Source organism: Kazachstania africana, chromosome 10 (assembly GCF_000304475.1).
Source record: "Kazachstania africana CBS 2517 chromosome 10, complete genome".
Classification (NCBI taxonomy): Eukaryota; Fungi; Ascomycota; class Saccharomycetes; order Saccharomycetales; family Saccharomycetaceae; genus Kazachstania; species Kazachstania africana.
Window position 1 is genome coordinate 180444 of NC_018949.1, and position 24435 is coordinate 204878.

Sequence of the window (24435 nt, forward strand, 5' to 3'; positions counted from 1 at the left end):
ATTAATTGTGAATTAAAATCAAAAAAGAAGAAAAAACCAAAACGAATACGACAAAATCTTAGTGCAGATAGGCTTCAGAGATTTGTTTTATTGAATTTTGATATGTTTTTTTCCTTCTCCTTTTTCTATGAGAAGATTCTCTTTCTTTACTAGTAAACTAGTTTGTTATGGAACTTACTTCTCTTCAAAAGCTAAACAAAAGAATTGACACAACGAAGAAGAGAGTGACCTTTTCTAAAAAAAGATAAAAATACTTAGGGTACTGTGAAACAGATACTTAGGACTTGGTAGCAAAACAAAATGATCACTAATCAGATACTAAGTAACCAGAATGAATTGGATAAAAGAAGAAAGAAAAAGAGGGAGTTAAAAGAGCGGAATAATGAAAATAACCTGAGTTTTCAGTAATGATGACTGAATTACTGGGAAATGCCTTGGGATCGAATACTTTGCCGACTAGAATTTAACTTGGCTCGATATATTCTATAAATTCAGCTGTTTTCTACCAACGAAAAAACTTTCCTTTAATAACAAATTTTGATACTGTCTTTATCAAACTCTTCTTTATCAAACGTAGATTAATCGACTGTCAATTTAATTCACCAAAATTTTTCCTCAAATTTCTTCCCTTTTCCGTTGTTTTTTCTTGTCTTTTTTTTCTTTCGGAAGGCAAAAAATAACAAAATTTACCCGGATTTGCCACTTTTTGGTCCGCATTTTTTGACCTAGGGTTAATGTGGCTTTTTTTCAAAATATAGGGTTCGGTATCTCTGCTTCGGTCGGATTTTGGTTAGGGCTAATTTTAACCATGGTCGGGTTTCTCTTCTCTCAAAAAAAAAAAAAAAAAAATTTACGAAGGATTCCAATTAATTCATTAGTGTTATTATATGAAAAATAGATGCTTTTTTCTTTATATGATAGATGAAATTAGTACATAGATACTCGTAAAAATGAATTCTAATAGTAATGAGAAACCATTAATGGGCACTCCTAGACCTTTGTCGAAGGATCAATTTCACTCTTTAAGAGATAAAGTCGTCAAGGAATCGCCAAAATTGTATAGACAAAAAATCCTATCTGATCCAAATACACCACTTTCCAAGAACTTCAATGGCAATGTTCTAAATTTCGCTCGTATAAATCTACCACAGTTCAATAACGATGCAAGACCTCAAACCGTCCCCAATACTCCATTTCAATCTGAGGAGATCTACCGTAATCCATTGAAAGCATCATCATCATCAACTATGGCGCAACCAGTTTATAAGGGATCTAAGCTGATATCAGAAACATTACCTGATACTGAAGATGTTACCAAGGTGAAAATCGGTACCACTATAGAATCGTCTTCTCCTGAACTTGGTAATTTTGAGAATCCGATTTTAGGAAAATTAGTTAAAAGATCAATTAGTAAAGAATTTGAAATCCAAAAGATTATTATAAATGTCATCAGTATAGCACTCTTCAATCTACTTTCTAAATTTTCTATATTATTTATCAACCATTCAAAAGTGGGTAGAAGATTTCACTTATTTTATTCAAATGTAATCCAATCATGTCTGAACAATTTTTGGAACGTTGATGGTATGAAAAAGATTTATTTCTTTTGGATAAAAGTTAATTACAATTATTTCAACAATAAGTTGTCATTCCATCTTACCGCAGAACACCTAATACATGGTTTTTATTTGCTCGTTGCTTACAACATCATTCTCTCTATGTGGAAATTATTCATGACAATAAACATGAATGATATAAATTTGAATGAAAAGCAAAGAACATTACTAGGCCTGAATGCAGCTTCAATTACACAACAGAACCATGCCACTCCAATAATGAAACCACATATTGTGAAGACTGTACCATCCAAATCATCTAAAGTCCAACCATCGCAATCTGTACCATCAACTCCACTAATATTCAAATCATTAAAGACACCAATGAAGTCAAGACAGGAGAAAATCAAACTTGAAAGCACAAAATTTAATAAATTGAACGCATTTGGTGATAATCTTCAAAGAAATACCATCCTAAATAATCACTTGAATTTTAAAGGTATGAGTAATGGAAATATTGTTTCCACAACCTATTCTGCTCCTGCCACTACTGTAAGAAACAAAGGTTATATTCCAAGCAGTAAATACTCTTATATGATGAACTCTCCAAGTCCTTCAAAGAAAATATAGTGTATGTCATGAAAAGGAGAATAATTAATTAATATAAATATATAGAATACATAGATAAATGATTCTTCTCGTTCTCTCTTCTTTTATTTGAAAATTTGATTCACTTTTACCTGGCTGTGATTTAACAGATTACCAGTGATCTGGGAACAGAAATCTTAACTTGTTCAAAGTTTCCTTTGACATGGCTTCTGGTTTAGTAGAGATGGACATTTTCATGGCTTCATGTAAACCATCGCCATTTTGCATGAATTCTGGCAATTCATTTGCCATATTCTCAATGATCATGGAAGCCAATCTATTAGCATTTTGAGCATTACTTGATAGATTACCGATAACGGTTTCTACTGTGACAGGTTCTTCATTATCTCTCCACGCATCATAATCCGTGGACATACAAACCATTTGATATGGTAATTCACATTCACGAGCCAATTTAGCTTCTGGGATGACACTCATGTTTATAACGTCACCACCAAGTAATCTATACATTTTGGATTCGGCACGCGTTGAAAATTGCGGGCCTTCCATACAGATGACAGTAGTATCTTTAGTGAAATGTAAGTCGCATGGCTCGTTGGTAGTTTCATTGATTAGACAATCTTTGAATTGATATATATATCTAGCAAAATTTTCAGAAAATGGATTACCAAAACCGACGTGACCAACTAGACCAATATCGTTGAAATAAGAAGATTCCCTGATACCTTTAGTTCTATCAATAATTTGTTGTGGTAATACGAAATCTCTTGGTTTGATTTCTTCTCTTAAGGAACCTACAGCACTGAAAGAAAGAACGGCTTTACATTTCAAATTCTTTAAAGCGGCCATATTTGCTCTAAATGGTACTCTTGTAGGAGGATATTCGTGATTGACACCATGTCTAGCGATGAATGCGACGTAGAAATGGTTTCCGTTACCAATAAATTTGGAAATGGTGATAGGAGAAGATGTGAAACCCCATGGAGTTTCAATTGGTGGTAGGACTGCGATCGGTTCTAGACAGTCTAATTTGTATAAACCGGTTCCACCGATAATACCTAAGTCTACAGCGGCGTGGAAGACAGATGGTAATTCTGAGTTTGTCATTTTTGGTTGGATTATAGTGAGTGCAAACGTTAGTCTTCATAAAATATCAAGTAGAATATCTCGAAGCTCATCGCATTTTGATGAAATTTTTTATTTTTTTCTTTATTTTTTTTTCCGCGAGAGATTTTCAATTGCCAATTGACGCTGTGACAGTTATTGGTTTGGTGTATCAATCCTGCCTGCGTGAGGCTCTGGACTCAGCTAGCAGCACTATCAGTTCAGTGGACAGCTAGTTTCAGCATACTGTAAGACTCATTTATTGATCAAAGTTGGAAATGTAAATGAGCAAGAGTGTGAGATCAAAAAGAACGCTTCTAATCAAATATCTTCGAAGTAGAAGTACAGTGTATATTGTGTATAGAGTATAGATTTGTATACATCGTAAGGTAATTTCTGATGTAATAAACAGTCATTAAAACATTCCCTCTATTTTTTTAAATTTTTTTAATGTTTAAATCTCTGTCACAATATATTCCAGAATATGTTATCCCATCGAGTAAACAATTCAATAAAAATAGCGACAGATGTATGGTGCCAGTTGCAAGGACAAGATACCAGAGCGCAAGACAGACTTGGTTAATAGTCCCAATACTACCCAAGTCCAGCCCAGCCCATGTATCATCTCCAGTAAAAAAAGCTGGCAGAATTTCGCTGCAAAAATCAGCTCTTTTTTTTTCTTGCTGCAAAATTGAGCAGAGAAAAAATGGAAAGAGAAAAACTAAAAGGGTAGAAGAAAAATAAAATATAAGGATGGGAATATCAAAAAGTTAAAGAATATCAGATTAAATAATAGACGCAGTTTGTAAACCATACAACTGGTGTTTTGTTCACAACACAATAGAAGAAGAAGAGGAAGAAGGGACTAGCTGAACAAGATGCCGTTTCCTTCAAAATATGATACGGATACATTACCTGAGGAAAAACTTTGGAAAGAAAGGAAAGAAGAACAAGATGATGATGGTGATGATGACATGATAACACAGAATAAGCCAAACTTTATTGAAAGAATACATGATGAGGACCAGTACTTTAACAGTGCCAAGCGAGGGAAGCGATTGAGTGCACAGTATCAAGGAGGAGGTCCCTTGGATAGAACTCCTAGTAGAGATAGCATTAAGTCATCTTTCCCCACTACAAACAGTGAAAGATCCAAGAAACAAAAGAAAAAAGCTCCTCTTTCACTGAGAAGAACTTTAAGTAATCTATCAATAACTAATTCCGGTCATACTGCAGGCCATGACAAGGGAAATGACTTTTCATATTCGCAACATCATACTGATGTAATGCCACCAAGAAAGCATTCATTTGCAGGATCGTTGTTTAAGAGATTATCCAGTACTGGTTTAACTTCTGCAAAGCCTCCAAAAACGAAAGTAACTCCAAAGAAAGAAAAACTAGGAAAAGTTCAACCAAAAGCCACCACTGCAGTGGCTCCTCATGCAAGTCCTGTATCAAGTATTACGTCTTTTATTACAAGTAGAAGAGGTTCAAAAGAGTCTGTATTACCTCCAAATGTCTCCGAACACATATCTCCACAAGTTAAGGAAAAGGTCAACACAATCACAAACACTCTGGAGCCTTCAGATACCTCCCCCATTAAATATAATAACAACAAAGCTACATCCAACATGGTGCCAAGGCGAAGTTCTGCAATACCGCCACTTTCATCGACCAGTACTAGCAGGAGAAATTCTGCCATAAGTACAATAAATGCTAGCGATAGATCTAGTTCACAAACTTCAAAAGATCAACCAGGAGATACAATAACGTCGTCTAAAGTACAGTCTTATAATATATTACCTGTTAATACCATCCAAAAAAATAATAATGAAGAAGATAATGAAAAAGGAGATTTAAAAGTTTTTAATGACCTGGATGAAAAAATTGTAAAGAATGAACCCCAAGATAATAAAGAAAATGAAGAAACTCAACCAAAATGGTTTCCTCTTGACACCAACTTAGAAGATATTACGGACATTACAAAGCCTGTTGTAGAAAACGTTTCCATCCCTCTTCCCGAGCCATCTGCTCTTAAGCAAAGAAATTCTGCCACTGGAGGATCAATAGAAAATGACGATATAACTTTTAAAGCAAATCATAATAGACTTTCAGCAAGAAATGCACTGTTAAGCCCAAAGAAATCGCATTCAATTGCTAACCTACCAGCTTGGAGCGGCTCATCGAACATAAATAATATTCCTACATTTTCTTATAAAAGCACAAACCAATGGATTGCTCCTCAAAGTTGGGATATCGATCAAGCAAGCTTACCAAAGAAATCAAGATCAAAATCAAGGAAAGCTTTTAAGGAGATCGATCCACTGGCGGTCTCAGGAAGGGATCGTAAACATCACAGACTTAGAGGTAGGAATTTCAATTTACATGAAGGTAAAGATAATGCGGATATAAAAGCCAACACTTATTCTTTTCTTAATAACACACCAACTTCAAATTACCAGTATGGAAATGAGGATGACTTTTCGGACTATACTTCCGGAACAGAAAGCACGACTTCATCTTCTTCCGAGGAAAAAGATGAAGATTTTTATGATATCGATAGTGATGAACATGATAATAGTAATGTGCGAAGGGCACTGGTGAAAGATGCTAAAAAGAGGCTGATGTCGTCAACAGAACTTTCTGCTTTGGCGAGAGAAAATAGTAATGAAAATATGGCAGGACGTGTAAGGTTTAGTTTAGACGATGAAAGATTTGATAAAGTGGAATATGAATTAGAACGTTACTATAAAGATTTTAGTGACTTAGACCCAAAGAGACATTATGCCATTCGTATTTTCAATACGGATGATACATTCACCACATTATCTTGTACACCTGGCACAACCGTTGAAGAAATGTTACCAACTTTAAAAAAGAAATTTAACATAACTTCACAAAGCAACTTTCAAATATCATTAAAAGTTGGTAAATTGTCAAAAATTTTGAGGCCATTGTCCAAGCCAATTCTTGTAGAAAGGAAACTTTTGCTATTGAATGGTTATAGAAAATCTGACCCATTACATATAATGGGTATAGAGGATTTAAGTTTTGTTTTCAAATTTCTCTTCCATCCAGTAACACCCTCTCACTTCACTCCTGAACAAGAACACAAATTGTTAAGAAGCGACTTCGTGCATGTGGATCTGAGAAATATGGATTTGACTACACCTCCAATCATCTTTTATCAACATACTTCAGAAATTGAGAGTTTAGATGTATCAAATAATGCCAATATTTTCCTTCCATTAGAATTTATACAGAGCACCATTAAATTATTAAGTTTAAGAATGGTGAATGTTAGGGCATCAAAGTTTCCTGCTAACATAACGGAAGCTTATAAACTTGTTTCGTTAGAATTACAGAGAAATTTCATTAAGAAAGTGCCAAGTTCAATTTCAAAATTGGGAAATTTGACTATTTTAAATCTTCAATGTAATGAGCTGGACAAACTACCAAACGGATTCGTGCAACTGAAAAACTTACAATTACTAGATCTCTCATCAAACAGGTTTGTTCATTATCCAGAAGTTATAAATAGCTGTACCAATCTACTTCAAGCTGACTTATCCTATAATAAAATTCAATCTTTGCCTGAAAGTATCAATCAATTGGTAAAATTGGCAAAGATCAATTTGTCCCACAATAAGCTTACCACAATTACAAGTTTGGTCAGTATGAAGAGTCTAAGGACCTTGAATCTGCGCCATAATAGGATAACCTCCATGAAAACTGATGCATCAAACTTACAGAACCTGTTTTTAACCGATAATAGAATTTCCAGGTTTGAAGATACTCTGCCTAAATTGCGCGCTTTAGAAATACAGGAAAATCCCATCACCTCAATATCATTCAAAGAATTTTACCCTATGAATATGACAAGTTTATCTTTAAATAAAGCACAACTGTCCAGTATTCCCGGTGAACTCTTCACTAATTTAACAAGACTAGAAAAACTAGAATTGAACGAAAATAATTTAAGTAGACTTCCACCGGAAATCTCTCTGTTAAGCAAACTAATCTATCTTTCTGTCGCTAGAAACAAACTTGAATGCTTTCCGCCCAATTTTTCACAGCTAACTAGTTTAAAATCATTGGATCTTCATTCTAACAATATTAGGGACTTTTATGACGGGATGGAAGATATTGAACTGAACTTTCTAAATATATCTTCTAATATGTTTGGTACCCCAAGTCTCGAAAAACCATTCTATCAGAACATTTTGAATGGAGCCAAGTTGTCAAAAAGTTTACTATTTTTTATTGCAGCGGATAACCAATTTGACGATGATATGTGGCCCTTTTTCAACTCTTTTTCAAACTTGCAGCTGTTGAATTTGTCATATAATAACTTTAAAAATGCTTCTGCTTTAAAGCTACAGAGCTTAACTGAACTGTTTTTGTCTGGAAACAAGCTTGCAACCCTCTCAGGTGATAGTTTTTTAAGATGGTCTCAGTTGAAGACCCTCATGTTGAATAATAACCAGTTACAAACCTTACCTGCCGAATTATCACATCTTTCTCAACTTACAACGCTTGATGTGGGTTCTAACCAGCTCAAATACAATATTTCTAATTATCACTATGATTGGAATTGGAGAAACAACAAGGATTTGAAATACTTAAATTTCTCAGGGAATAGAAGATTTGAGGTAAGATCATACTTTGACGAAACACTTGGTGCAGATTTATCTGATATGACTGAATTGAATAACTTGAAGGTGCTGGGTTTGATGGATGTCACGTTAAATACGACCAGAGTTCCTGATGAAAGTAGCAATTTCCGTCTAAGAACTACAGCATCAGTAATCAATGGTATGCGATATGGTGTGGCTGACACCCTGGGTCAGCGTGACCATGTATCTGTCAGAGATGTAACTTTTGAAAGATTTAGAGGTAAGGATGATGAATGTTTGTTATGTCTACACGATGGTAAAAATCAAAATGCCGAGTATGGCCACAATATTTCTAGAATTGTTAGAGACATTTACGATAAAATTCTAATTAGGCAACTAGAGAAATACGGGGATAATAATGATGAAAATATCAAGAAAGCATTACGTTTCAGTTTCTTACAGTTAAATAAAGAGGTTAACGGGATGCTCTCTTCCGTGGATAATGGCACCAATGTGGAAAACTTAACATCTGCAGATTTGTTAAGTGGTGCTTGTTCTACCATTATTTATATCAAAGGTAAAAAAATGTTTACAGCTAATATAGGTGATTGTATGGGTGTACTATCGAAATATAATGGGGACTACCAAATTTTAACAAAAAGACATGTTCCATCTAAAAGGGAGGAGTATGAAAGAATAAGACTTTCTGGGGGATATGTTAACAATGACAGATTGGATGGTGTAGCTGACGTTTCAAGGGCAGTGGGATTTTTCGATTTACTGCCTCATATTCACGCCTCACCTGATATTTCAATGGTTACACTAAGCAAAGCTGATGAAATGCTGGTAGTAGCAACACATAGACTTTGGGATTACATGGATGTAGAAACGGCCTGTGATATAGCAAGAGAAAATAGTACCCAGCCTATGCTTGCTGCTCAAGAAATGAAAGATCATGCAATTGCATATGGATGTTCAGAAGCCATAACTATTTTATGTTTGGCATTGGATAAAAGCACTGAAGGTCAAAGGAAATTTACTGTTAATAAAAATTCATTAATGACCAGAAGAACTACTTTCGAAGATACTACACTAAGGCGATTACAACCAGAAATTTCCCCACCAACTGGGAACCTAGCTGTTGTCTTCACAGATATTAAAAATTCAACACTTTTGTGGGAATTATTTCCAAATGCAATGCGTACAGCAATAAAAACCCACAATGATATTATGCGTCGTCAACTTAGAATTTTTGGTGGTTATGAGGTCAAAACAGAAGGTGACGCATTTATGGTGACGTTTCCGACCCCAATAGGAGCGCTAGTGTGGTGTCTCAGTGTTCAGCTAAAATTGCTGGATGCTGCTTGGCCACAAGAAATAACAAGCATTCAAGATGGGAGCCTTGTAACGGATGAGCAAGGGAACAAAATATATCAAGGCCTCTCTGTGCGTATGGGTACTCATTGGGGTTGCCCTGTTCCTGAACTTGATCTGGTAACGCAAAGAATGGATTATTTAGGACCTGTAGTGAACAAAGCAGCAAGAGTTTCGGGTGTAGCCGATGGTGGTCAAATTACCTTGAGTAGTGATTTCATTTCGGAGTTCAACAAAATCATGGAATATCACAAGGAGGTAGTTAACGACAAGAAATCTTTAAAAGATGTTTACGGAGAAGAAATTATTGGAGAGGTTTTAGAGAAGGAAATAGCAATGTTAGAGAACATTGGTTGGGTATTTTTTGATCATGGGGAACAAAAATTAAAAGGCTTAGAGACAAAGGAGCTTGTCACTATTGTATATCCTAAATCTTTAGGATCCAGACATAATTTTTCCTCTGAAACTGAGGATTCTAAAAGCGTTGATCGAGATCTCCTCTTTAAACTAAGGACTCTTTCAAACAGGTTAGAATGTGTCACATCCGCCGTTAGTGGTGGTACGCTTGAGGTTGAAGCTCATCTTGAGGATAATACTTACGTTACTTTGGACGATAGGTCTCGAAATGCGATCATGAGTGCAATATCGGACCGAGAAGTTGTTTCCTTTTTAGACCACTTAGTTACTAGAATTGAATCTATGGTTTCGTTATTACTAGTTCGGCAAAGGTTGACCGGTTTAGACGTTTATTACGGATCAGATCCTCTACATTCTCCCCAGTCTATCTTCGACATAGTAGACATAGTATTAAAAACTTATGAGGAGGGCGAGAATCCTCATTAACTCAGTCACATTTTTCATTTATATATATAACTGTTTACTTATTCTTAATGTTTCTACTAATACAAATTTTCAAAGCGCTGATCAGTTAGTTTGAAATGCTGAAGCGCTTACATCATATAAGGTTACACAACTACTTTTGAGTTATATGATTCAAGAAACACTTTCAATTGAGTGATATTATCTGATGCAAGTTGGATACTATCTCTTTTTCCTATAAATAGACGAAATTGAGATCATTATTGACTTTCCAGGTCCTTTACTCGGGAATTTCCATTCTCCAAAGTATCCATATCTTGCAACTGCATATTTGCAACATTATCTTCGTCCAACATACCTTCAAAAAAGGTATCCCTTAGTTCTCTCCATCTTGTAGTCCACGTACCCAAAAAGATTAAGATTAATGAAGAACAAAACTGCAACATAAACCATGTTAAAGAGGGTATCTCACCCGTATATAGACAAACTGCAATAAAATTAATAGCATGAATAGTTACAGCGAAATCCCAGGCCAGTTTACTTCTACCAACGATAACAGTCAGGAAAATAACGCAAATGAGAGCATCTAGAAGCCACAGTAAACACATGGAAAGACCATATGTATTAGTTATATCAATATTTTCAAAGGAAAATAGCCATTTTTTTATCTCTATTTTATGTCCCTCGATGTTTGCCCAACAACAAAACAATAAGGTGGCAGTTGTATAATAGAATAATTGCAGAAGGACGATTTGTAAAAATATCTTACGAGGGGACAATGAGTCCTGTTTAAAAATCTCTGAAAGCCTCAATTCATTTGGAATACGCATGTATCTTCTAAGTGATAGCATATCTTGATTTAACTTTTACGGTACTACTTGCTAGCAAAAAGGAGAGTAGCAAATTGTAGAAGAAGTGATTAGGATAATGCACAGTGGGATACTTCAGAATTTTCTTCAGTCCATCTATCTACATCGATTGCAACGTTGAACTTGTGGACCAAAAAAAAAAATAGAATATTAGGCTTCGGATAAGAATTATACACAGCCCTAAAGTGTAAAAAAGACATACTTGTTATAGTAGCGTCGAGGGAACAACGTGTAAGATAGCATCATAGTGGTAAATTAAAGGACCTTATTCAGTAAGTTTTGCTAATTCAGAAAACAATTTATAATTTTTTAATCGACTAGATCGATTCAGGATACTAAAAGACGCTCCAAGAAACTTCAGATGTCGTTTGGTTCAAAAAAATTTAGATCTAAGAGGGAGCAACTGGCGTATGATGCGTCACTAGCAGGGAAGTATTACAAGCGCCTGAAAGGTAATCCTTTTTTATACTTTGGTTTACCGTTTTTGGGGATGATGGTAATTAGTTCATACTGGTTAGCTGGGTTCACTGCCATTAAATATGAGAGGGACGATAGACACGTTCAAGAGATGAACGAGGAAGAATTAACAAAGCTCATAAAGAATAGAAGGAAATTTGATATTAAGGATGAGTTTTACCGCCTACAGGGGTTAGCTGAAGAAGACTGGGAACCAAAAAGAGTGGAAAGGTTAGACGACGAATCAGAAAACGTTTGGTAGTAACTGCAACTTAGGCGACCTCAAATTATCGTTGTAGACCAAGATTTGCTTATTGACTTATTTTTTAAATTTATTTTCTTTTCCAGGGTCAATAGAATAGATAAAGATCCAGTACTCACTTTCCGTCGCATGAGGACACTATTACGTTATTTTCTTTGACATCGAGTTATCCGTTATCAATGAAGACTCATCATCTTGAATATAAAATTTGCTCAAGGTATCAATATTAGATGACAAGAAAGAAATTTCCAGCAATGCTTAATTCCTTTTCAAAGAACATGCGTCTGCTTCAAGTTAATTTATATTCTAATATGGTAATTTGAAACCAATTAGCTGCTTCCAGTAGTTTACCATCCCGCTATTATCAAGAACTATACATGCAGAATGTCGGTAACTACAGTATATTTCCAGCAACGTTCTGAGTTTGTCTCCATATTGCTGTAGTAGAAAGTGATTCATTTGTGTTTGGTTTAAAAACCAGGCATTTTTTATATGTTGCTTGATATAAACCATCAATATAAATACTCTTTTCAAGCATTTCGACTGCAGATATCCTGATACATTGCTTGTTATATTACCTATTCAATTCTTCTAAAGCGTCATGAAGTCATAAAAAAAACCTTGGTAGTTGTCTTGGGCGATAGGACTCTTCCAAATATCTGATTTCTTCGTCAGACAAGTCGAGGTTTAGAGATTCGATAGCTTCTTTAGCTCTTTTAATTGGGCTCAAACCGACAATTGGTTGGCAGCTTAGCTTAAGACCCACGCAGTTGAAACCATTGCCATACTTACGTTTTCACCTTCGGCAACTTTTTCAACACTGCCAATAATCTCTACATCTTGTTCCGAAAAATTATGCATTCGTGGATCATTTGCGCTCCTAGGAGTGTCCACACCAACGGCCCTAGTCAATAAACCTCTAGAATTGGGTGAACAAGGAATCAAATCAATATTAAGTCTCTTAGCAAAGAGAATGACTTCTTTTTCATCCTCCCGATAGAGTAGATTGTATTGCGATTGCCATGAAATAAATTGCATTTCAGCGAATTCAGTTGCCAGTATAGTGGAGGCACCAACATACCTAACATCATCTCTTACTACGGCATCATTTAGAGACCCCTTGATTTCCTTCATAGGGAGATCATTGTCTAACCTATGTATCTGCAGTACACCAATATAGGTACTTGCCTCTCGAGAGATTTAGTGACTCCATCTAAAATGTACTTACGAGAAAGACCTCTTTGATTAATCACTCAGTGCAAGATCCTCATTGTCCGCAAGGTCCCTTAAATTCGAGCTTTGAGATTTTTCTTCATCTACTGGAAAAAAGACTTTTGTTAGAATAACAACTGCTTCTCTTCTTATCTTGTATTCTCTCAAAAATTCACCCGAAAACCTCTCACTCTGGCCGGTACTGTAGACATCAGCAGTGTCAAAGGTACGTAAGTCATGATCATAGTAGTATTTCAAAATCTTGAAGGCCTCCTCTTTATCCTCTTCAACCTAGTCTTGCAATTTTTTTTAACAGAAACACATACAACCGACAACAATTGGAGATATTTTTATGCCAGTCCTCCCGTAAGAAACTTATTTCACTAGCGATATATTTGGCTACCACTAATTTAAGAATGAATGGTTAATTTAAAAAAAAATATGGAAGACCAAACAGTAAACCAAACAATGCAATTGCTAGGTCCTAAATAGGTTTCGTATTAGATAATACTACCTATTTAGCACCAGATATGCGCTAGCCAGCTGCTCTGATATCTGATTATCTCGGCCGAATAATACCGCCATTGGAGATATTTAAACGAAATAATATCGGCCGAACGCCACATCAAACCTTGAATCTCTCTATTTCTTGGAAATGAGAGTATTTTACGAAATCGGCCTACCCCTTCTAACTTGCCATAAACAGCCCCTTTTATCAATGGTATTACGGGAAGTGTTTTCTCTCCCTGCCGGTATCACAGTATTGTGTGCGAGTACAGAGAAACAGTCTAAAAAACATGAACTTTGAACCATTTCTATGTCAGAACTCCGAGTTACTTGAATCGAGTCTTTTACAATATTTTCCCGTCTCGTAAATTAAAGTAGGAAAAGACTTTCGAAGAAGACGCAGTGTCAACTGTTCTTATAATAAGTTGGCCTGTTGGATGTACATTAATGCCGAACAGTAGCTATGAGACGGCCAATTGCTTAAAGATAAAAACCTAATATCCAATAAATATTCATTTCTTGATGTTAAAGATAGTTACATTAAATGTCTCCCTTGTGCCTTTGGTAATAACCAAGACGTGCTTCTATCATTAAGAATGATCCTAGTACATCCAATAGACTAATTTCCAAAAAAAAGTGTGACGCACAGCTAAAAATAATTCATAATATTCTTCTTTAACCTCACTGGCATGAGTAAATCAGATTGTAGATATCTAACTAAGAAATTAGGAAGCATGCAGATGCAAAGCTTTTGAGAATGAAAATGTTATGAACATTTTCTATGTTTCATGGAATATTTTTGCTGCTGGAAATTTTCATTAAATATATTCCTCGGTGATCTTCTTCATTTTTAAGATTCGGACGCGTACACAAAATATATTTTGAAAATCAAATTATACATGATTATAATAATCGGCTATATCACGTGCAACATACCAAAAGATAGTTCTCTAACAAATTTCTATCTGGATTACTGCTAATTTCTCGTCAAACGTTACTCGTCATATTGATTATACTCTGGGAAGAGATACGTACTTACAACTATGTAATTTAATAAGTTTTGTCGTGCTAAGTGTGTGCCTGACAAAAATTTGTAATCGCTTATTCGTTTTCTTGTTGCAATTAATACAGTTTTCTAGAATATCTACGAAATGTACTATGCTCTTTCCCGATTTAGTTTTTTCAACGCAAAATGAAGATAACACGTAAAAAAAAAAATGGTCGTGAGTTTTCCATTACTATATATGAAGGTTCAATCTTAAAAGCTAGTCATAAAAGTAAGTCAATCGTAACCATTCAGGTACTCAAGATGTTCAGTATGCGTGGTCATAACTGGTTAATTCCATTATCGGTTACATTGTATGCATTGTTTCTAATTGTTCTACCTTTCCAAAATATTTCCAAATCTTCTCATGTTTTTGCCAAAGCGGATGACGTTGAATCTTATGGAACCGTTATTGGTATCGATTTAGGTACCACTTACTCCTGTGTTGCCGTTATGAAGAACGGTAAAACAGAAATTCTGGCTAATGAACAAGGTAACAGAATTACACCTTCATACGTTGCCTTTACCGATGAAGAAAGATTAATTGGTGATGCGGCTAAAAATCAAATTGCATCAAATCCAAAGAATACTATTTTTGATATCAAAAGATTAATTGGTTTAAAATACGAAGATAGGTCTGTACAAAGAGATATCAAGCATTTGCCTTTCAATGTTGTTAGCAATGATGGTAAGCCAGCTGTCGAAGTTCAAGTTAAAGGTGAGAAAAAAATGTTCACTCCAGAAGAAATTTCTGGTATGATTTTAGGAAAGATGAAACAAATTGCTGAAGATTATTTGGGTCAAAAAGTTACACATGCTGTTGTCACTGTACCAGCATACTTCAATGATGCCCAAAGACAAGCTACGAAAGATGCAGGTACAATCGCCGGTTTGAATGTTTTAAGAATTGTCAACGAGCCAACTGCCGCTGCCATTGCCTACGGTTTAGATAAGTCCGACAAGGAACATCAAATTATTGTGTATGATTTGGGTGGTGGTACTTTTGATGTCTCCCTTTTATCTATTGAAAACGGTGTCTTCGAAGTACAAGCTACTTCTGGTGATACTCATTTGGGTGGTGAAGATTTTGATTATAAGATTGTTCGTCAATTGATTAAAGCTTTCAAAAAGAAGCACGGTATTGATGTAAGTGACAACGATAAAGCATTAGCAAAATTGAAGAGAGAAGCTGAGAAGGCTAAACGTGCCTTATCCAGCCAAATGTCTACTCGTATTGAAATTGATTCTTTCGTTGATGGCATTGACTTGAGTGAAACATTAACCAGAGCTAAATTTGAAGAATTGAACTTAGACCTATTCAAGAGAACTTTAAAACCTGTTGAAAAGGTATTGGAGGATGCTGGTCTTGAAAAAAATGCTATAGATGACATTGTTTTAGTCGGTGGTTCTACTAGAATTCCAAAAGTCCAACAATTATTGGAATCATTCTTTGATGGTAAGAAAGCTTCAAAAGGTATTAACCCTGATGAAGCCGTTGCATATGGTGCCGCTGTTCAAGCTGGTGTCTTATCCGGTGAAGAAGGTGTTGAAGATATTGTCTTATTAGATGTCAATGCTTTAACTTTAGGTATTGAAACAACTGGCGGTGTCATGACCCCATTAATTAAAAGAAATACTGCTATTCCAACCAAGAAATCACAAATATTCTCCACGGCGGTTGACAATCAACCAACCGTTATGATCCAAGTCTTTGAAGGTGAAAGAGCCATGTCTAAGGACAATAATCTGCTAGGCAAGTTTGAACTTACTGGTATTCCACCAGCTCCAAGAGGGATTCCACAGATTGAAGTTACATTTGCGTTGGATGCTAATGGTATTCTGAAGGTTTCTGCTACTGATAAAGGTACGGGCAAATCAGAATCCATTACGATTACAAATGACAAAGGTAGATTGAGCCAAGACGATATTGATAGAATGGTTGAAGAAGCTGAAAAGTACGCATCTGAAGATGCTGCTTTCAAAAACAAAATTGAAGCCAGAAATAAATTAGAAAACTACGCACACTCCATCAAGAACCAAGTAAACGGTGATTTAAGTGATAAATTAGAGGAAGAAGACAAAGAAGCTTTGTCCGATGCTGCTAATGATACATTAGAGTGGTTAGAAGATAACTTTGACTCTGCTATGGCTGAAGATTTCGAAGAAAAGTTTGACGCTTTGTCTAAGGTCGCTTATCCTATCACTTCCAAGTTATATGGCAGCCCAGAAGGTGCTTCGGAAGGTTTCGATTATGAAGACGACGAAGACGATGATGGTGACTACTTCGAACATGACGAATTGTAGACAAATGCATGAACTTTAAGATTTTTGATTTTCTTGCTTTAACTGAGCGTAAATACATTGATGTGTAAAGATGTAATAAAATACTGAGTTAGTATGGAAGTTTGAGTTTATCTTTGATTACTATACTTTATAGCTGACTATTTATGAATATAAGTTCGTACTCTGAATCCTCTGGAAATTCTGAGAACGTAATGCTGTCTGCGTTACGCAATTCTATATATCTCGATTTTGGTATAAGGGTCCCATTTAAACATGTTCCGTTGGAGGAATTCAGATCTAGAATATAAGGAAGTAGTTTGTCATGCTTTTGCCTGAACTGTATTACACAATGTTCTTTTGAGCACCCTTCGTCGGGAATAGGGATATCCTGCATCAACGAATCTTTTTCTTCATTGTTCTTATCTTTGATGCTTGTATCCAGCAATCTACCGATTATATAATGGTTTTTGTCGTCTAGGTAGAATTCTCTTAAAGGTTTTTTAATACCTTGTTTGTAAAGAATACTCTTAATTATAGGTCTATCTGCAACTGTTATTTTCCTCTCATTCCAATAGTGTATAGGAACAATAGAGTCTGCGGGTTCGACATGTTTTGAAGCAAAGCCTTCCCTCTTGTTCGATTCACTTTCAAGTAAACCTGAAGGCTCAAAAATTGGCATAATTTTGGTATCATTTACTCTATATTTTTTATTTCTCTCGAAATTGCTACTAGTTAATATATCATGTCTCTTCATTGCATTTGCAGTGTATTTACTGACCATCGTTTCACCATTAAGCTCATCTAATGGATGGATTCTATCCCGAAATCTCACTATAAAAACTTCAGTGCCGTTTATAGCGATTAATATTGTAACACAATTCAGACGATACTAATACTAAGAAGGCTTCCTGATTTATTTTAGTTCTGGCATTGACCTGAGCTCCTCTAATTTTTGTGTCGACGCAAACATGATTCAAAAAAGGTGATAGTTTATATCATACTTTTATATTTAGTTAATTTTTCCACTTTTTATTATTAGTGAGCATAAAAATAAACCCTGCAATCGACAAGAAATGGCAGTATCAAAATGTTAAGTCTAAAGTACCACATTCGACATATATAGAAGAGAAAAAGTAAATATGGTGTATAGTGGCAGGCCAATGAGATCGATTTTAGTTAGTATACACGTTATTAGCAGTGCAATAACGTACATAGTGATATGAAATTGAAATTTATTTAATCATCGATTATGTTGATATTTTGGTACTATAAAACTAGATGGAATAACTATACGAATAGCTTAATATATATCCGTCATCATGTCTGACTATCTCGAAGCACAACTGCTGCTTTCAAGACCCTACCTCACCAAAAACCAAGTCACAAGGGCACAGAAGAATACTATAAGTGACCGTCGCATTTACAATCAAAAGAAATTAACTGTCTTCAAACTGTTAACCGATACATGTGCACAATTAAGACTTCCCAGGAAAACTCTAGAAACTGCTCTTTATTATTACCAAAGATATCACCTTTTTAACCCCTTTGAAACTGAATTATGCTATACTTTGGCGACAAGCTGTTTGATATTGAGCTGTAAGCAAGTTGAAACTTTAAAAAAAGTGAATGACATATGTACCACGTCACTGAAGCTAAGAAACATTACAAAACTCAATCAAGAATATTTAGAGAATTTCAAAAAAAGGATATTTCAAATTGAGTTACGAATACTAGAGTCATGTAACTTTGATTACAGAATAAATAACGCCGTTCATATAGATGAGTACGTCATCAAGTTTTGCAAATCTTTGGAATTTGAGTCTGATATAGCTGAGTTAGCTTGGATTATAGCATATGATGCATTGAAATTAGAAACTCTTTTAATTGTGCCGCAGCATTCAATTGCATTGGCATCTTTGAAAATTGCATTCGAACTTTTAGGACTGACAAACTGGCCTATCAAAAAAATTGAGACATTTGGAATAGATTTGATGGCAGTCAACGAGGCCTATTTTGATATTATCAATTTTTATATAAATGCTTTCGACCTTTGCGATCTAAAGGATAATCTACCCCAAAAGTCATCAATCATGGTCAGTATTGATGCATTTTTAGAACTGAAAAAAAAGGCTGGTCCAGAAGTTGGACTTATAGAAATTCCCAGCAGTGAAATTGATGCAGACCCATTTATATCTTCTCCAAGAGACTTTGCCATTATGGAAAGAAGATATGTGTTGTCGCAGAAGGTGCTTGCAAATGAAGCATTTGAGTTGAATAGAAGTCGTGATTCTGCAGCATAATACTACTTTTCGCAAGAATTATATATACATGCATATAATTACCAATCATAAATTTGAAAGTAAGTGTACATACCTATTTTTTCTTAGAGGGTCTACTTCAATTAATATTTGCAGATATTCCTTTGTATGCAATTCGAGACTTGGATTGAATTTTTTCTGAATATTTTCAATATTAATCAAAGTATTCAGGCACCTTTTATTTCCCTTTCCTGAGAATGCAATATCATCATCATTAATGGCAATTATATTTTTTTTCAAGGACTCGAGCATCTTTAGATAGGACTTTTGGCCTAAACTTTCCTTTACAACATCGCTTTTGATAAACCATTTCAAATAGAACCATACTGACTGATCTTCTGCATCTGTGAACATTGCATTTGTAATATAACTTACTTCATTTTCAAAAAATTGTTTTTTTTCATCAATTTCATTCCCCTCTATCAAACTTAAGATGACCTGTACTCTTTGATGCCAGGCTGAAAAGTTTGATATGTTCTGGTTGATTTTCAAAGTGACATAATCAAGTTCTTCCTTGCTCATATTTTCAGAGGAATGACTCTGGATCTTTACAATAACGATCCGTCTATAGTGCCAACCGTGATAATTTCTCGAATCAAGTTCTAATAACTTATTAACAATGTCTAATTCAGCTTTCCATAACTTCAGACTAGAGCCTGGATGGTTATTTAAGGTCCAAATTCTGTGATCCCAAATCCAGTACACTTTCGGAAATCTCTTTAACTGAGTCATTATAAATATTAATTCTCTATTCCAATGCTCTTCACTAAAACTATCGCCAATGTGCAAGATAATATCTCTTCTATAATTCCACATTACGTTTAGCTCAGGATTTAGTTGCAATATATCGGCTGTCTGCTTCAATGAATCTAAGTCATATACATTAGAATCCCTTGCAAGCAGTGCCTTGTCGACTAGATTTCTATAATGATTTATTCTTTCTCTATCATGTATCTTCTTCTGATTGATAAGCTCTCGGGTCCATTTCTTTCTTTTAATTCCATGCTGATTACAAATAATAGGCCTCCTAGTTAGTAATGCCTGTTTTCTATATCAAGAATATAACTCAATAGTACTTACCATTGTAATATATCTGTACTTTTGCTCCTCACTGGATTTGACTTCACCACGTAAAATAACCTCTTTTTTCTGTAATGTATTTAAATATGAAAAATTAAGATCAATTTCTTGTCAGATCGAGTTTTATGCGGAACGAGTATATAGAAAGACCAGGGAAGATCATAGCCAATACGTGATGCCTATTGACTCCATATCTTTGAAGGGCTCAACCAGAACGATAACAGAATTTTTCGAATACAGCATAAACTCAATTCTTTACCAAAGAGGGATATATCCACCTGAAGACTTTTCAAGAGTGAAGAAGTATGATTTAACATTATTGAAAACACACGACGACGAACTTAAAGATTATATAAGGAGGATACTAATTCAGGTTCATAAGTGGCTTTTAGGAGGAAAGTGCAATAAATTGGTTCTATGTATAATCAACAAGGATGAAGGAGATACTGTGGAACGTTGGTCTTTTGACGTAACTCATTACAAAAGTGAAAATAGTTCTGAACAATCGAATGAAGAACCAGAATCAATTGACTCAGAGGTTACCAAAAACCAAATCAGGGCATTAATAAGACAAATCACAGCCAGTATGACATTTCTTCCTGAATTGGCTAATGAAGGTAACTATACATTCAACGTATTGGCTTATACAGATGCATATGCGAAAGTGCCTCTAGATTGGGCTGATTCAGATAGCAAAGAGGTCGAAAACGCTGAGGTGGTACAATTTAAATCATTTTCAACAAATGATCATAAGGTTGGCCTTCAAGTAAGCTACAGATTTTAGGCATGATTTTACTATATAAATAACATCACAAATAAAATTAACACATTATGTTTAAATAGAATGAGAATTCTTTGTTAACTGCTAGGCGTGGAGTTGCTGAATATGAAAAAAATGCTCCAGGGGAGGTTCGAACTCTCGACCTTCAGATTATGAGACTGACGCTCTTCCTACTGAGCTACTGAAGCATGTTTTTCGCTTTTTTGTTATAAAAAAATGCGTTTATTCCCAGCTACATGTAAAATGTCCGCCTACCTCTATGTCTGACTGATAGTGCGGTTTGCCAGTCATAGGCTATGATGACCACATGTCCCTTCTAGTAACAATGTCTTTCGGCAGAGGCGTCTCTATCTACCATATCTTTATCTAAGGTCCTTATTCTGAATAAGACATTACAGCTCTGTTAGATCGGGTGTCGTGCGGTTGTCGAGCAATTATACGAAATCTGACGTGAAGGAAGATCAGAGGATGATCCCTTTATATTATTTTCATTAATATTGTTCATGTTGTGGATGTCAGTAAAGTTAGTGAAGTAATTCTTATTAATCAGTGGTTATACCAAATAATGCACTGGTTATATATAAAATATAATCATAATATAAAATAATATAAAGTAATACAAACTTTGATCAAACTTCAGTGTTCACCTGAGTATTTATACCTTTTCCAAAATATTTTGATTTACGCCAATTATTATGTTCTAGATTTATGAGTCAATACGTTGTCATAATTATCTTACCATAATTATTGCATGATAATATGTATTCGTGTTTATCACGCCATATATGGTTCGTGTCAATACATTGTCGTGTTTATCACACCATAATTATTTCGTGTCAATATATGGTCGTGTTTATCACACCATAATTATTGTTCATATCTTCTCTAACATTATAAATTTGTCATTGTAACTATCAAAACACTGAAATGTCAGTATAATGCCATTTCCAGCGAAATCCAATTCTCTTACTATCAGCCCCAATTCAGGATATAACACACCTAGGAGCAATGCGTTTAGCATTCGCCGGTATTAGTTTTCCAATTACTTACAGGCATAACTGGAGAAAAATGTAAACTCATAATATTCGACGCCTCAAAGCACGAATAAAATTGCTATCCTTAACGTGTGGTCAACAAAGCTATGTTAATGATTTGTTAAATTATGATGTTAGCTTTCGATTAATGCAGGTAAGTAAAGTATATGTGTAAATACTATTATAAACAGCTTAAGTAATTCAGAGAATTCCAACCGACTTTAGCTAAAGTTCCTTAAGTTGCCCAACGTGCCTTCTTTTGTCATGATAAGAAATTTAAATTTCAAAGGCCCAATAAAATTCTTTTATCAGAAGTCTAAGTGCAATAAAAATGTGCCATAATTATTCCATTTGATGCCAAGAAAATACCTTCTCTTATTGGGTAGCAACATTCATAGCTAATAGCTTGATTCCGATAGATACCAATCCGTTGAAAGACATACAAAATAAAGTGCTTTTGTCAGAATAGAATGGATCAACACCCGTTTTATTGGAGATATCATCGATGAGTGGACTCCATATCTTAATATTATACTTCAGGTGATTGAAATGTTCCCTAAATGTAGTGAGCAGCATTTGCTAAATACCCAGACTAGAGCAAATGTAGCACATTTGTTGATGCAGTGCTAGTTTTAAAGTAGGACTGATCTGAGAAAAAAGGATAATGAAAGAGGATCACGTCACAAATTATTCGTCGATATTAATTCATTAGAATCTAGTTCATTTATGGTAACTATATTGCCATTTTTTTGGTCTTCACCAAATAAAGTGTCCAAATCGCTTAGAGCATCATTTATAATGACTTTGCTGTTTGTAGCTGCATCTGAAGTTATATCAAACAAAAAATTTGGGCTTTCTGATGATAAATCGTTATTGATTTCAGAATTTAGTCTTTCGTTCCATTCCATAAGTTGGAAAATCAATCCCATATTTGGACTAATTTCTTTAGCAACCAGTTTTAGTTTTGAATATGCATCATTTAAGTTCAGATTATTGTACCTCATTATGTAACCTACGATTAATGAAGCAGACCTCGATATACCACACTGACAATGAATTAGGATTTTTTTGTTTTGGACATCATATTGATGAACCAATTCAGTTAAACCTTTAAGATTTTCAACAATGCTAGAATTATGCGACCATTTCACATGATAATAAACGATATGCCTTCCGTGTTTATTTATGTCATCTAACAGATCTGGAACTTCTTCAGCTACATTGATTACGAGATCAAAGCCTAAAATATCCTCTATTTTTGGCTCTGAATAAAGGTAAATATTAGGAGGTATTACTAGTAATGGACCATTTGGATAGGCATTTTGATTATAAATTTCTGAGTGGATAAAATCAACATTATTATTGGATGTATGGTTAGTCAAACTATTATTCAGACGCTGTTCACTCTCTGGGAAGACCCATACCGTGGTTGCTTTCTCATTACTACTTAACGCAGAAGTATGTGCCTTTAAACTTGCAGCAGTTATTGTTTGTGAACGATTTCGACTGTGCGTCCTTAAATTCTTGGTCTTTATTGATAATGACATCGAGTGGTTCCTGTTTAATTTTCCAGATTCATTACATTTGAAACTAGCATATATTGGTGAAGCACTCGTACTTTTTGAAGCTGCAGATAAGGTATAAATTGAAGCATCGCCTTTCTTATTTGGCGCTAATACGGGTGCAGCGTCAGTCTTTTCATTAGTGTCCTGATCATTGATATTATTGCACGAAGAGATATTATAAGAATCATTTTGCATTGTGCCGATGACTCTGGGTGCCGCATTTAAACAAGCCTTCTCTGTACCGTTGAATGTACAGTTCATAGAAGTCTCTGGAATGGCTTCCGATATATTACTTCTGTCGATTGAAAGAGATAGATTCTTGGTATTTCTTTTGTGTAAAGTTTTCGGCGACCTCGAGACATTTATTATCCTCTCAGTTGTACTTGGCGATGCTATACTTTCCAACATCGTATCTATTAATGGATGAATCTATCTTTTCTATCTGAGGCGTGGTTTTGAACTTTAATCTTGTAAAACGTTATATAGTTTCAATGCAATGTTTCTTTTGGACGAAGAAAAGTGTTGAGAATGTTCTGTTTTGCTTGAAACTTCGATATGCTAAATAAAGAAATTTGACGTAAAAATGCTATAAGCTGCTTGAAATCTTCAAATTAAAGCACCAAAATCCGTTGTGATACTATAATTAATGTCAAAAATTGAAGATCCTTTTCAGAAACGTTTTAACATAAACTTTCAGTCCTTCAAACTTCGAATAAAATAGTTCAGTTGCAATTCGCAGTTTATTTTTAAATTTTCTTTTCTTTTATTGTAAATCTCGGTAAGATGAAACTTCAAGGATTGTTAGAGCAAACTTCGACGTTTCTGAAATATGTATGAAAATCAAGACCATCCTCGCCGAATGTAATTAGCATTAGAGCTTTTAGATAAGAGTAATTGTGAGATCACAGCAAGGTGAAATAGGCGTGTGAAGAGCCTTGATTTTAC

The 24435-nt window shown here is 34.9% G+C and overlaps 11 protein-coding genes and 1 non-coding gene across 12 annotated transcripts; 6 read left to right on the plus strand and 6 right to left on the minus strand.

The window, feature by feature from the left end:
- Positions 1-950: 950 nt before the first annotated feature.
- Positions 951-2186, plus strand: POM34 (Pom34p; the record flags this gene model as incomplete). The annotated part of the gene is made up of 1 exon (XM_003959254.1): positions 951-2186. One exon carries the CDS (start codon positions 951-953, stop codon positions 2184-2186), a length of 1236 nt encoding a protein of 411 aa, XP_003959303.1.
- Positions 2187-2315: 129 nt separating this feature from the next.
- MEU1 (S-methyl-5-thioadenosine phosphorylase) lies at positions 2316-3272 on the minus strand (the record flags this gene model as incomplete). The annotated part of the gene is made up of 1 exon (XM_003959255.1): positions 2316-3272. The coding sequence occupies one exon, from the start codon at positions 3270-3272 to the stop codon at positions 2316-2318; it is 957 nt and encodes a 318-aa protein (XP_003959304.1).
- An 875-nt stretch (positions 3273-4147) lies between these two features.
- Positions 4148-10102, plus strand: CYR1 (adenylate cyclase; the record flags this gene model as incomplete). Its single annotated transcript, XM_003959256.1, has 1 exon — positions 4148-10102. One exon carries the CDS (start codon positions 4148-4150, stop codon positions 10100-10102), a length of 5955 nt encoding a protein of 1984 aa, XP_003959305.1.
- A 236-nt stretch (positions 10103-10338) lies between these two features.
- SYS1 (Sys1p) lies at positions 10339-10929 on the minus strand (the record flags this gene model as incomplete). Its single annotated transcript, XM_003959257.1, has 1 exon — positions 10339-10929. One exon carries the CDS (start codon positions 10927-10929, stop codon positions 10339-10341), a length of 591 nt encoding a protein of 196 aa, XP_003959306.1.
- A 379-nt stretch (positions 10930-11308) lies between these two features.
- On the plus strand, positions 11309-11665 carry COX16 (Cox16p; the record flags this gene model as incomplete). Its single annotated transcript, XM_003959258.1, has 1 exon — positions 11309-11665. The coding sequence occupies one exon, from the start codon at positions 11309-11311 to the stop codon at positions 11663-11665; it is 357 nt and encodes a 118-aa protein (XP_003959307.1).
- Positions 11666-14576: 2911 nt separating this feature from the next.
- On the plus strand, positions 14577-16733 carry KAFR0J01060 (heat shock 70 family protein; the record flags this gene model as incomplete). Its single annotated transcript, XM_003959259.1, has 1 exon — positions 14577-16733. The coding sequence occupies one exon, from the start codon at positions 14577-14579 to the stop codon at positions 16731-16733; it is 2157 nt and encodes a 718-aa protein (XP_003959308.1).
- A 127-nt stretch (positions 16734-16860) lies between these two features.
- Positions 16861-17493, minus strand: PML1 (Pml1p; the record flags this gene model as incomplete). The annotated part of the gene is made up of 1 exon (XM_003959260.1): positions 16861-17493. The coding sequence occupies one exon, from the start codon at positions 17491-17493 to the stop codon at positions 16861-16863; it is 633 nt and encodes a 210-aa protein (XP_003959309.1).
- Positions 17494-18031: 538 nt separating this feature from the next.
- CTK2 (Ctk2p) lies at positions 18032-19012 on the plus strand (the record flags this gene model as incomplete). Its single annotated transcript, XM_003959261.1, has 1 exon — positions 18032-19012. One exon carries the CDS (start codon positions 18032-18034, stop codon positions 19010-19012), a length of 981 nt encoding a protein of 326 aa, XP_003959310.1.
- A 45-nt stretch (positions 19013-19057) lies between these two features.
- BET4 (Rab geranylgeranyltransferase BET4) lies at positions 19058-20113 on the minus strand (the record flags this gene model as incomplete). Its single annotated transcript, XM_003959262.1, has 2 exons — positions 19058-20035; positions 20111-20113. 2 exons carry the CDS (start codon positions 20111-20113, stop codon positions 19058-19060), a joined length of 981 nt encoding a protein of 326 aa, XP_003959311.1.
- Positions 20114-20285: 172 nt separating this feature from the next.
- Positions 20286-20894, plus strand: MAD2 (spindle checkpoint protein MAD2; the record flags this gene model as incomplete). The annotated part of the gene is made up of 1 exon (XM_003959263.1): positions 20286-20894. The coding sequence occupies one exon, from the start codon at positions 20286-20288 to the stop codon at positions 20892-20894; it is 609 nt and encodes a 202-aa protein (XP_003959312.1).
- A 112-nt stretch (positions 20895-21006) lies between these two features.
- On the minus strand, positions 21007-21079 carry KAFR0Jtrna5M. The gene has a single exon. It is a non-coding gene; the product is annotated as a tRNA-Met (tRNA).
- A 1526-nt stretch (positions 21080-22605) lies between these two features.
- MSG5 (tyrosine/serine/threonine protein phosphatase MSG5) lies at positions 22606-23898 on the minus strand (the record flags this gene model as incomplete). The annotated part of the gene is made up of 1 exon (XM_003959264.1): positions 22606-23898. One exon carries the CDS (start codon positions 23896-23898, stop codon positions 22606-22608), a length of 1293 nt encoding a protein of 430 aa, XP_003959313.1.
- Positions 23899-24435: the final 537 nt, after the last annotated feature.